This window comes from Gobio gobio (genome assembly GCF_949357685.1).
Source record: "Gobio gobio genome assembly, chromosome: 23".
NCBI lineage: Eukaryota > Metazoa > Chordata > Actinopteri > Cypriniformes > Gobionidae > Gobio > Gobio gobio.
In genome coordinates, this window is record NC_137119.1 from 42396791 (window position 1) to 42410974 (window position 14184).

Below are 14184 nucleotides of genomic sequence, written 5' to 3' on the forward strand. Positions count from 1 at the left end.
CCTGAAGGTGTGCTGTGGTATCTGGAATCACCAAGATGTTAGCAGCAGATCCTTTTAGTCCTGTAAGTTGTGAGGTTGGGCCTATAAACTTATTCTGAAAGTGTTATTCCCCTTTTTTTTTTAAACAAATGCCACTTGCTTTGATATTTTGTATCTAATGTAATGATATTCAGACATTTATGTGTTCCTTAAGTGAACCAGGGTTATTATCGTGAACTAAAACTAAAATTTGTTGTAATAAAGCTGAACTAAAAATCAAATATAAATATTAGTATAAACATTTTTTTTTAGAAATGTTGCATTGGCAATAAACAGAAAAATTAAGTTGAAGCAGTAAAATAACTAAAAATGTATTATTTAGTAAATGTTCTACTAAAATTAACATGAAAACCTAAAATAAAATAAAAATAAATTGCAATATTTAGAAAACAAATAAAATGACAAAAGGACATAACGAAAAGATAAAAAATGTATATAACTGAAAAAAAAAAAAATTAACCTAAATTGCAATATTAAACTTTTTAAAAAGTACGTAATGAGATAACTAAAAATGAAACAAAAATTAACATGAAAAGTAAAAAATATAAAAATTTCAGCTAAATTCGAAATATAATAAAACTAAAAACTTTGTTAAATAAATAAAATAAATTGATAAAAGCACTAAAAAACGGAAAGACTAAAAAATTAACATGAACAGAGAAAAGCAAAAATTAAAAGCTAATTCAAATTATTAATTAAACTTAAATAACACTGGTGAAAAATTAACTAACTAAAATAAATATAAATTAAACCTAAATTTGTTAAAAGTGCAACAAAATGACTAAAAAGTAACTAAAATTACCATGAAAACAATTTTTTTTTAATTTAAAGCAAATTCTGACTAAAATGACACTGAAGTGAAAAATTATTAAAAACTAAAACAAAATAAATTGCTAAATTTAAAAACAAAAACGAATTAAATGACAAAAGCAATACCGAAAGACAAAAATAAAAATTACCATGAAAACTAACATTTTTAAATTAAAAACTAATTCAAATTATGAATTAAACTAAAATAACACTGGTGAATTAACTAACTAAAACTGAAATAAATTAAACCTAAATTGTAATATAAAAAAGGGAAAAAAATGTAAAAAGCGCAACAAAACGATTAAAAATTAAACTAAAATTACTATGAAAACTAAAAATATAAAATTAAAAGCTAATTCAAATGATTAATTAAACCAAAATAACACTGAAGAGAAAAAATTGTTAAAAACTAAAATAAAATAAATTGCTAAATTAAAACAAATAAAATGACAAAAGCAATACCGAAATGACTACAATTTTAACTAAAATTACCATGAAAACTAAACAATTTTATTAATTAAACTAAAATAACACTGAAGTGAAAAATGAACTTATTGAAATATAAAATAAATTAAACCTTAATTGCAATATATTTATAAAAAATAGAAAAGAATGTAAAAAGTGCAACAAAATGACAAAAATGTAAACTAAAATTAAAATGAAAACTATTTTTTTTAATTAAAAGCTAACTCAAATTGTTAATTAAACTAAAATAACACTGAAGTGAAAAATTAAAATTTTAATAAATTGATATATATATATATATATATAAACTAATAAAACGACAAAAGCACATACCGAATTGACTAAAAACTAAACTAAAATGACCATAAAAATGAAAAACTTGTAAATGTGAATGAAACCGAAATGAAGGACCCCAGTGGCCGTGTGTAAATCAATGACTGACTCCAGATCACACAGAGAATGAATCCTATTGTTTATTTGACTATGGATATACATGGTGTTTTTCTAATTGGCAACAACGCTGATTCCTCTTCCCTCGTCTTTCCATCAACTCCAGTCTCGCATCCGCTCCGTCCGTGTGTCGCTTCCAAACGAGAAAAGTCTCATACTGCCACATGCACGTCCTAAAAGTGTACAAAAGAAACCATCAGAAAGAATCCGCCACCAAATGTTTGGAGGGGTCGAGTGTTCGGATGCCAGACTCTGAGGGGAAATGTGTTGGGAAAGCAGGTCTCCAAAAACTGACCCAGGACCTGTTTGGTCCTCTATACTGGCTAACGGCTCCAGCCTCTGGAAACCTGATCCCAGATCAGCTGTCATCGTCAAACACACTCCTCGCGCAAAAAGTTGATCATTTCAATTTTTTTCTTACAAAAAAAAACAAAAAATCTAAATAAAAAAACAGCAAGTAAATACAGCAAAGTCTACCATTATAAAATACACTCGCTTCAAGATAACTGATATTTTTACATTACATACATGTATATATATTCATATATATATATAAAGCATAGATAAAATATGCCTTTTAATTACCATATCTGACATATGCTCTTGTATTGCACACATTTGTATTGTTTTCGAAACAAACAGTAGATAGAAAAATTTCCCTGTGCTTAATTTGTGGGTGATAAATACATACTGCATGAATCATATTAATTCATAACTTCAGCATCAATGCATGAAAGGAAAGATAAAGACAATGGATGACGAGGGGCGTGAGGTACATTCGCTCGCTAATATCGTTTCTGTACGGGATTTATGGACAGGGTTTCAATCATTTCTAAAGAATATTTGCTTATTAAAAGTCGTTTAATGTGATGCTTTCGGCAAGCGATAATAGTTCAGCTTTATTAAAGATGTTCCCCTTTTTAATAATCTCTGATCTGGTTTCAATGAAAACCGTCTTCCTGGGAATCCTCCAAGATGGATGTTTGTCCAGGTTTTCCATAACGCGTATGATTATACGGTTCCCCTAGACGTCCTGGCTCACAAAAAGATTTGAAATTTGTATATTATTTGTCTTTTGAGGATGCGACTAAAATGAGTTATTACTGTGAGATGAATCCGGCTCTGTTCTGAACACATGTGAGCGGCCTACATGGACAGCAACACGTCATTATATCTGACCCTGGACCACAACACCAGTCATAAGGGTCTTTAAAAAAAAATTGAGATGTATACATCCTCTGAAAGCTGAATTAATAGCTTTCCATTAGTGTGTGGTTTGTTAAGGACAGGACAATATGTGAAAATCTGGCCTCTGAGGGGGCAAAAAAATCTGGATATTGAGAAAATCTCCTTTAAAGTTGTCCAAATGAAGTCCTCAGCAACGCATATTACTACTAATAATATATTTCTGATATATTTACGGTAGGACATTTACATGGAACATGATCTTAATATCCTAATGATGTTTGGCATAAAAGAAAAATGGATCATTTTGACCCGTACGATGTGCTATTGCCACAGATATACCCGTGAGACGCATGAGTCCAGGGTAACACACACATATATATATATATATATATATATATATATATATATATATATATATATATATATATATATATATATATATATATATATATATATATACATACAGACTGAAAAAGTTAGTTAGTGTCGCATTAAAATTGTACGTTTAGTCGACTTGAAAAGTGACAACTTGGATATTTGAGTTGAGTAAACTTACAAATTTAAGGAAGCACAAAAACATACTTTTTTTAAGTTATCCTATTTTTTTTTTTACAGTGATTATATTTATATATATATATATATATATATATATATATATATATATATATATATATATATATATATATATATATATATATATATATATATATATATATATATATATATGTATATTATTTAGATTAATATGATTTATGTAATCCATCCATTTGAATTATACAGTTGTAACAGTCAAACATAAATGAAACGGCTGTGCAAATATAGTTATTTAACTGAAAATAATGATGCCGTAATTGTGACATACACACAGTTTCATATTAAAAAAGTGTTTGTGCCGCCTTAACATTTTACATTTAGTCGACTTGAAAAGTAAAGCTGTACAAAAAGCTTGGATATTTGAGTTGAGTAAATTTACAATTTTAAGGAAACACAAAAATGTACTTTTTGCAAAAATGTAAACTTTTTTTACAGTGATTATATATATATTATATATATATATATATATATATATATATATATATTTTTTTTTATATATATATTTTAAATAGGATGTATATATACATCCTATTTAAACTATATATATTTTAATTTTGATATATATTTGCAAATTTCCATCCATTTGAATTACAGTTTTAACAAACTAATATTTGAGTTGACTAAACTTAAAATTAAGGAAGCACAAAAACTAACATTTTTTAAGTTAAAAACAAAAACATTTTTCAGTGATTTATATATATACATCCTATTTAAAATATATCTATTCGAATTGAATTATAGTTTTACCATAAACTAATGAATAATCACTGTATAATCTGCTGTAACGTCAATGAAACAGGAGCGATTTAACGCGTGTTAAATGCAAATCAGGTGCTTTTTAAGCTCTTGCCAATGGATTTCAGTCAGTCTAGACGCCATATTTAGATATTCAGTGGATCAGTTTCTGAGAGAATCATTTCTGTTATGACCTTAGATGGAAAATCAAGGGCTGTTGGGTGTAACAGCAATACATAAATACCCTATAATCATTTGAAATTAGCATATAAATGCCTCAATGTATTTATACGGTGTTGTTTCCGATCAAACACAGCCTCGTTTGAGCTTTATTAAACATGGCGTCCAGCCTGAATAAAGTCCATATAAATATGGTCAATCTAATGCAAACAAACCCAAAACTGAGAAAAATGGCATTAACAATTCATTACAGAGTTTATCTCTGTGTGTTTAAGGCGTGTAAATGTGTTTAGCGCATGACACGTATCAGTTTTCTTGTAAATTAAAGCCTGTGTAAAGTCATATATATATATACATCCTATTTAAAATATATCTATTCGAATTGCACATTTCCATCCATTTGAATTATAGTTTTACCATAAACTAATAAAAGTCACGTGATTCATATTTGTCAGTCAAACATAAATAAACGTCTCCTCTCCTGTGCAATAAATTATGGCATAGTTTATTATTAACTATTTGTTTTTTATTTAAATCATGTTTTCAAACTGCATTTATTCAAATAGTTTAAAATCAGCATAAATCTGTTCAATGTGAATGTTAAAAAGGTACGAATATGGTAAAATATGGCTAAACAAGCAATATTCAATTATGTATGAGATTGAAACAAATGGATTGATATGCATAACGCTGGTTATTGTGTTTAAAACACACTATTGCACACTAGATTTCTGTGTGACTGACAAATATGATGCATCATATTAAAATGATCAGCTTATGTTAAAAATGTGTGATACAAATGCATGGAACATTTATATGCAAATCGTACATTTAGGCCTAAATATTCTAAGAAAAAGTAAAAAAAAACAAAAAACTTAGTCAAATTAACTTAATCTAGTGTGTTTGTGCAATGACAAAATGTAAAAAGAGGAGTTTCAGGAGGAAGATAAACTCAAAAAAAGGAGAAAATTCTCACCAAAAGGAGTCAAATGAAATTTGAAATGATGCATTTGTGTGTGATTATCCTGCTTGAATCGTGTAGACGTCCCACTAGTGTTGAACAGAGCCCGTGTGCTTCGCTCCCGGTGTAATTATTGTTCCAGTAATGAGAGAAGACTCTTTGGTTTAGTTTGACGAGGAGAGAGAACGGCTCCACAGAAGGGGTCTGAACCTCAGAGCGGCCCGTCCGAAAGCATCACGTCAACGGGAACGCGCCTCAACTAAAGCTCACAGAAATGTATGGCTCCTCTCCTGTGCAAATACAGTTTGACCAAAGGCAGTTCATCACACAGTCCAGATGTGGCTAATCGCGTCATTCGTCATTTATATGCATTACATTTGTGTTTCCATTTATAGTCGACATGAAACTGGCCGTTTTACTCGTGAACAGAATGTGCGATTGATGAACAAACACTGATGAATCATTCACAATGAACATGTAAATATTGATCTCATGTTGACTTGGGAATGATACACAGACACTGAATAATCTGCTGCGACGTCAATGAAACAGGAGCGATTTAAAGCGTGTTAAATGCAAATCAGGTGCTTTTTAAGCTCTTGCCAATGGATTTCAGTCAGTCTAGACGCCATATTTAGATATTCAGTGGATCAGTTTCTGAGAGAATCATTTCTGTTATGACCTTAGATGGAAAATCAAGGGCTGTTGGGTGTAACAGCAATACATAAATACCCTATAATCATTTCAAATTAGCATATAAATGCCTCAATGTATTTATACGGTGTTGTTTTAGCTTTATTAAACATGGCGTCCAGCCTGAATAAGGTCCATATAAATATGCTCAAGTGCTCAAATCTAATGCAAACAAACCCAAAACTGAGAAAAATGGCATTAACAATTCATTACAGAGTTTATCTCTGTGTGTTTAAGGCGTGTAAATGTGTTTAGCGCATGACACGTATCAGTTTTCTTGTAAATTAAAGCCTGTGTAAAGTCAATGCACACAGTGACATATGATACGTGTTTACAATTCATCATGTCACATGACACACATCAGCGCTTTACACGGAAACACGAGCTTCGCTTTTACATGTGAAGGCGATCGGGCAATCGATCAGAGCTTTACTGTGTAATTATATCATAACAATGACTTGATATTCATATACACTACCGTTCAAAAGTTTGGGATCGTTAATGTTTTGGAGTCACCAAGGCGGCTTTTATTTGATCAAAAATACAGCAAAAAAAAAAAAATATTATTATAATGTAGATCAGCTGTTCTCTATGTGAATATATAGTAAAGTATAATTTATTCCTGTGATTTTCAGCAGTATTACTCCAGTCTTCAGTGTCACATGATCCTTCACAAATCATTCTCGTCTGATTTGATGAAACATATTTATGATTATTATCAATAATTTTGTGGAAACGTGATAAATTTTTACGTTTCAAGATTCTTTGATGAATAGAATCTTCAAAAGAACAGCATTTGCACTATATAATTATTACAAATTAATTATTAAATAAAAAAATTAAATGATCTTTACTGTCATTTTTGATCGATGTCTGGTCCTCTTGGTTTAGGGTTCACACTCGGCTCCTTCGCGGTCAAAAGTGACCGAAGCCTTGAAATGTAACTTTTGTTTTTTCCCAGGAAAAAAACAATGGAATATATTTTGTTCAATAATATTTTTAGATTACTATTTCGAATTTGTATGATACTATGCAATATTTATACAAATTTCTATTAGCTATTTTTTTTCCCATTGAATATAATGCACAATTTCTTTCTAATATATTTTGAATTGTTTCTCATTAAAGCAATATTCAATGTTAAAATAGCATTTAAAGTCACATTTTTGAAGGTAGATTGGTGCCATCTGGTGGGAGTAACAGAAAGAAAAGCTTATGTAATGCCATGTTGTAACCACTAGATTCCTATATAGCTTTATATAAATTCTCTTAGACATAAATACTTATTTATTTCGTTGTGGATTTGGATCATTATGATCCGTAGTGTTTTGAGGATGTTTCTCGTTTTCCATCTTTCCTGTGTTCTCTACTATTGCGACTCACAGGTCTTGTGATTGGACGCCATCCCTGTCAATCATTGTTTACGTGACGACACTGCCTCTTTAGGAGCCAATCGGATGCTATCGCCAGGAAGAATGGGTAAACCCAGCACGATCTGAAGGTGATTTGATGAATTCTCGGTGTGTTTTCAGGTCATGCCTATGGAAGCTTAACTTTCATAGGAATTTATTGAAAACACTCGTCTTGCTCCGCACCGCTCCGTTATGAATGCCCGAGCGGCCGTGCGCATTTTACTTTCGGTTTAAAATTAGCGATTTCAAAAGCCCCCCCACCGGTTATACTGGTTTTGTCACAAGTCAATTAACTGGTGGGAAAATTTCCTCACCGTCACCGTCACAGCCCTACAATCAAGCAAATGTTTTTTTTTTTAATGCCTAATTTCTGAACAAAGAGGCCCAAAGCGTTATAGTTGATAGTGTGGGAAAAAACACTCAATGTCTGCCGAAATGTGCTTGATTACAAACAATCTTCCTTTGTGTTCAGCAGAGGAATGAAACTCATGCAGGTTTGGAACAACTTGAGGGTGAGTACATTTTTGGGGCAACTGTCCCTTTAAGAAACTTTTGATCAGTAGTGTATTCTGGAGAGGTTTGCTTGCATCACAGAGGAATTGATCCCCCCATAATTGCGTTTACGGCAGTTTTACAGTATGAACAACTGTAGCACCTGTTATTGTTTTTTTTGACAGAATCACTCATCAAACGAGTGCTTCGCTTTCTGTAAAGTCACGCCAGAGGAGCGCTTCGAGATCGGTGCTATTCTTGGTGATGATTTACACAAACCAAAACAAATGCATGAGCAAAGATGAGTGATAAACACAGGATTTAGTTCTAGCAGGCACACTTGGGATCTATTGCTACATAAAACAGCCCTTCACCAATCCTGCCAACCCGCGTCCAAGCGGACTGATCTCCTAATGTCAGTTTGAGATAGAAAAACACATGTGCTATAATCTTCACTAGTAATATAAGCCACAGGTACAGCTGGAGGCCGTTACAGTAGAAACTTTGACACCTTTTTAATTCCAATAAATAGCATTATCGTTATACCTAAATGTAGCAAATTATTGCTGAACGCATAAGTGTGCAAAACAATTATTTTCAGCCTTAAAGTGTTCTCGTTACCCCTCCATACCATGCAGTTTTTCCTCATGCAAAATAAATACTTCACAATAGAAACAAAAGTGTCGTTTCGGAAAAAGAAGCGTGTGCAATTAGTAAAGACAGGTGTTAAGCGAGAGACGTTTCTGGTGCATGTCTGATTGTCTGTCTCGATAAACCGCACCGTGTGATGACGACACCGAACGCAAATGGTCAACGAAAAAAAACCCCGAAAGTGCAAACCTTTTCATCGCTAGCGACACAGAAAGAGGTAATCATCATGCTTTCCGAGATGGCGTTGTGAACGATAACATTTACATGGATGCACCACCGCTACGATTCTCCTACGAATAAAGGAATCACGCCATTTTAAGTAAGACCTCAGACTGATTAAAACGTGTGTATATATGATCGTTAAAGAATTAGTTCACTTTTAAATAAACTTTTGCTGATAATTTACTCACCCCCATGCCATCCAAGATGTCCATGTCTTTCTTTCTGCAGTCGAAAAGAAATTAAGGTTTTGGATGAAAACAGTCCAGGGTTTTTCTCCATATAATGGCCTTCAATGGGCTCCAAACGGTTCAAGGTCCAAATGCCAGTTTCAGTGCAGCTTCAAAGGGCTTTAAACGACACCAGATGATGAATAAGGGTCTTATCAAGACAAACCATCAGTTTCTGAGAGAAACCCAGCAGTATTTATGATATTATTTTACCTCTTATCAGTCGAACGTGATCATCTCTGAGCTCCGCCATAACTTCCGGCAAGTGAAGTCAAATACAAACGTGGTCATAGATGTATACGTAGATGCCTCATTAGCGCCTGCACGGATCAGTAGAATGAGGCATCTACAATAAACATATCTATGACCATGATCGTATTTGACCTCACTTGCCGGAAGTTATGGCGGAGCTCAGAGATGATCACGTTCGTCTGTTAAGAGGTAAAATAATAGCATAAATACTGCTGGGTTTCTCTCAGAAACTGATGGTGTGGCTAGATAAGACCCTTATTCATCATCTGGTGTCGTTTAAAGCCCTTTGAAGCTGCACTGAAACTGTCATTTGGACCTTGAACCGTTTGGAGCCCATTGAAGTCCATTATATGGAGGAAACCCCTGGAATGTTTTCATCCAAAACCTTAATTTCTTTTCGACTGCAGAAAGAAAGACATGGACATCTTGGATGGCATGGGGGTGAGTAAATTATCAGCAAAAGTTTATTTAAAAGTGAACTAATCCTTTAATTGCAACTACGGATCTCATTCATGCATTCAAACGGTGAAGGTTGACGTGTGCATGGTCAAAGAGCAACTTTCCCCACAAGAGTCTACAAAAACCTTCATCTGAGCTATGGTACATTTGGTAAACAAAGGTCCGTCATCACAGAAACGTCTCGCGATCTCGGTCTGTGCTAGGAAAGGGTTCGCTGAGGTCCGTGTTCGTGGCCTCGGGGATTAGAGCGTGAAAAAGCTCGCTAGTCACTCGGGTGACGCTGTCGTATGACGGCGGAGACGACGTGGCCGAAAGCGTCTCCGTGACTTCGGGTTCGGTGCCGTAGTTCTCGATTATCATGGAGACTATAAGGCCCTCGTTCTCCGGGGAACTGTCGCCGTCTTTGTCGGCGTCCGACATGGTGAGTTGGCGGTAAAGCAGCGAGGCTTGTTTCATCTGACGCCGTATTAGATGCCGCCTGTACGAGCGCTGGATCATGGTGGCGGACACGTCCTCTTGCTTCCGCCGGAGAGTCGTGGTGATCGGCTCGTAGGAGATCTTAGACGGGTTGGCCATCATGAACTTCTCTTCCATCTGCTGCTTCAGAGCGTCCATCTCGCCCGACTCGCCCAGCACGCGTTTGGTGAAGGCGAAGAGGATGTCCAGGCAGTGGATCTTGTCCCCGCTCACCATCGGCAAATCCATGTTGATCAGCTTGATCTTGTTGGGTTTGGCGATGCGCAGCGGCTCGGAAAGCGTGTCAGCGAAGTCCGAAAGCTTGCTGTACTCGATGAACTGCGTGGCCTCCGGGTCGAACTTTTCCCAGACCTCGTAGAACATCTCAAAGTCGTCCTCGCTCAACGGCTCCGTGCTCTCCTCGGTCGCCACGCTGAAGTTCTCCAGGATGATGGCGATGTACATGTTGACCACGATGAGAAAGGAAATAATGATGTAGGTCACAAAGAAAGTGATCCCCACCGAAGGATTCCCGCAGTTTCCTCGAGCGTTCGTGCCGGTGTGAGGGATATCCGGGTCGCACTCCTCAGGAGAGTTGTTCAGGATGGGATTGAGCAGATTGTCCCATCCGGCCGACGTGGTGATCTGGAAGAGGCAGATCATGCTGTTGCCAAACGTCTCGAAGTTGAACATGTCGTCGATGCCGCCTTGCTTCTTGACGTAGGCGAAGTTGGCCATGCCGAAAATGGCGTAGATGAACATGACGAGGAAGAGCAGGAGGCCGATGTTGAACAGTGCGGGGAGAGACATCATTAAGGCAAAGAGCAACGTCCGGATTCCCTTCGCCCCGCGGATGAGCCGAAGGATCCGTCCGATTCGAGCCAAGCGGATGACTCGGAAAAGCGTGGGCGAGACGAAGTATTTCTCGATGATGTCCGCGAGAACGATACCTGCGATGAGAAAGAGACACCGATTAGATTTCATTTGTTGACTACATCAGTTAAAGGGATAGTTCACCCAAAAATGAAAATTAGCCCATAATTTACTCACCCTCAAATCATCCTAGGTGTGTATGACATTCTTCTTTCAGACGAATAAAATCGGAGTTATATTGCAAAAGTTCAGGCTAATCCAAGCATTAGAATTGGATTCATAGTTGCTCTGTTTTTGAAGTCCATAAAAAGTGCATCTGTCCGTCATATAACTGCTCCACACGGCTCTGGGGTGTTAATAAAGGCCTTCTGATGCAAATCGATGTGTAAGAAAAATATTCATATTTTCAACTTTATCAAGTAAACTTTCGACCGACCGCCTTCCCTGTTCAAATTATGGAAAAATTGTTGAAAGTTCCCCAGCCGATCGAAAGACTAACGCGACCAGGTCATGACGTCACGAACACATCTGGAGTTTCACTTTCAACACTTTTCCATGGAAGACGGTCGGTCGAAAGTTTACTTGATAAAGTTAAAAATATTAATATTTTTCTTACACAAATGCATCGATTCGCTTCAGAAGGCCTTTATTAACACCCCAGAGCTGCGTGGAGCAGTTATATGACGGACAGATGCACTTATTAGGGACTTCAAAAACAGAGCAACTATGAATCCAATTCTAATGCTTGGATTAGCCTGGACTTTTGTAATATAACTCCGATTTTATTTGTCTGAAAGAAGAATGTCATATACACCTAGGATGATTTGGAGGTGAGTAAATTATGGGCTAATTTTCATTTTTGGGTGAACTATCCCTTTAACTCTCTCCCTGCCATTGATGGGAATTTCCGGCTTTCACGCGCTAGGGGGCGCAGGAGAGTACAGAACCTCCTGATCAAAACACAGGCGAAGACGACGCATAGACAAGCGATTGCACATGTAAAATAATGCGATCATCTACTTTTGTTGAAAAGCAGAGGGTCTGTTCTTTCTTTTGATATATTGCATGTTCAGATATTCATAAAAACTAAATATTCTGGGGGCCATGAATTTCCACCACCTCGTTTTTTTTCTTATCAGTGCGAAAGAGACTCAAAAGTCGATTTTGGTCATACAGGCAAGTGTTATACATCTGTTAAGTTTTTACTTGTGTAAACTCCCAATAAAAACTAAATGTTGTGCTTTTTGCAAAATAAAGAAAACAAACATGATGCGCGATCTTCAGCCTCTCTGTAAATGATGTCTAATCTGATTCTCTTCAGAAAATGAACTGTAACTTAGTGAATACTTGTCACACAATTATGAGACGGATGTCTAAAGAAACATTGAAATGTCAGGTTTTACATAATGTTCTGTGTTTATGTAATCTGTTTGAAAAGAGAGAGTTGTCAGTCGTTCGGAGCGCCCGTTCTTTTGAGATTCAAATACTGACGCGATCTGTGTGAACAGAGTCAACGCCCACATCAAATCAAATAAACACACCAACACTTTACAACGTTTTGAGATGCGGTGAGGAATAATCCTGGAATAATTTACCTCCGAAGAAAAGCTGTTTATTTGTAAGAGCAACGGATTCAGCTGCTGATTGTGAGGTAAGTTTATTCTGTTAGTGTCTGTGAATATTAAATCGCAAAACAGGATCGTTTAAATGTGAAAACTGTGCAGCAGTGGTAATATTGACGGCAAATTTTGATTTAGTTTTAGTCATAGTCTTTTGACTAAAATACCATTTAGTTTTAGTCATATTTTAGTCACCTGAACTGTTTCTAGTTTGTCTCCTAAAATCTAATGAGTTTAGTTAAATTGTAATACATTAAGCATTTAAGCATTACATAACCGACTGTCACTTGACATAATTTTGTTTTTGACATTAAAAATGCTCGAAAGAGCTCAATTCACTTTTTTGTTTGTTTTTTTAAAACATCTATATTGTTTTTATAACTTTGTATTTCTGTTTTAGTCAGTAGGCCATATCAGGTTAAGCTAAAGCTTCAAATAAGTTTATTTATTTTTTTAATTTCAGTTATCATTTATTTAATTTCAAGTAATGAAGATTTGTTTTTAATGATTTGAGTGAACTATTATAACCCTGATATTTTATTGAATATGTGTCAAATACTGGTCTTTCCTCCTGACTATGAATTAAATGGGAATTAAATTAAATTAAGGACATCAGTTCTGACCCCATCTCTTCCCTAATCGACCCTCCCTAACATTTTCATCTCGTTTTTATTTGTTGACGAAAATGACAGTTGATTTTCGTCATAGTTTTTGTCATCCAACACTATTTTCTATTTAGTTATCGTCTCGTTTTCGTCAGTGAAAAAAGGTTGTTGACGAAATCAACACTGCTGTGCAGACCTGTAAGAGTTAATAAGGTTGTGTAGCCATTAACACTATCCTACACAATAGTTAGCATTAAGTAATACTTTTAATGGCTTTTTAAATTTTGGCTTATGTAAATTTCTATGGTTAAATGCCATTTTTATAGGCAATTAAAATGAAGTGTATAATAATAATATAGTAATAACATGAACTAACATTAACAACACTCTAAAAAAAAAAAGGTTCTATATTGCACCAAAAATGGTTCTTGGCTCGTAATCATAGGGGAACCTTTTTTAGTGCTATATAGCACCAATTTTGGTGCTTCAGTGGTTCTTCAGCGGTTCTTCAGTGCTATATAGCACCAATTTTGGTGCTTCAGTGGTTCTTCAGCGGTTCTTCAGAGGTTCTTCACCGGTTCTTTGACTAAGGTGCTATATAGCACCTCTGAAGAACCGCTGAAGAACCACTGAAGCACCAAAATTGGTGCTATATAGCACTAAAAAAGGTTCCCCTATGATTACGAGCCTTTTTTTTTAGAGTGAATGGTTTTTGTTTGCCCACTCTCTGACCCCTGAAGGCCGCTGGGTAATTCACGCCCTGACTAAAACACATTGGGGGAAGCATTTTAATAATAATAA

General features: G+C 35.3%; 1 protein-coding gene across 3 annotated transcripts in view; it reads right to left on the reverse strand.

Annotated features, from left to right (window-relative positions):
• Positions 1-1766: 1766 nt before the first annotated feature.
• Positions 1767-14184, reverse strand: part of scn5lab (sodium channel, voltage gated, type V-like, alpha b) — a 183044-nt gene continuing 170626 nt past the window's right edge. For 2 of the 3 annotated variants that reach the window (XM_079806383.1, XM_079806382.1), the window contains one exon: positions 9878-11236. In XM_079806383.1, the coding sequence (XP_079662509.1) occupies positions 9999-11236 (1238 nt within the window). In that variant the 3' untranslated portion in view covers positions 9878-9998. Of the gene's footprint in view, positions 1938-9877; positions 11237-14184 lie in introns of those variants that run through there. The other variant, XM_079806384.1, reaches the window with a different exon arrangement.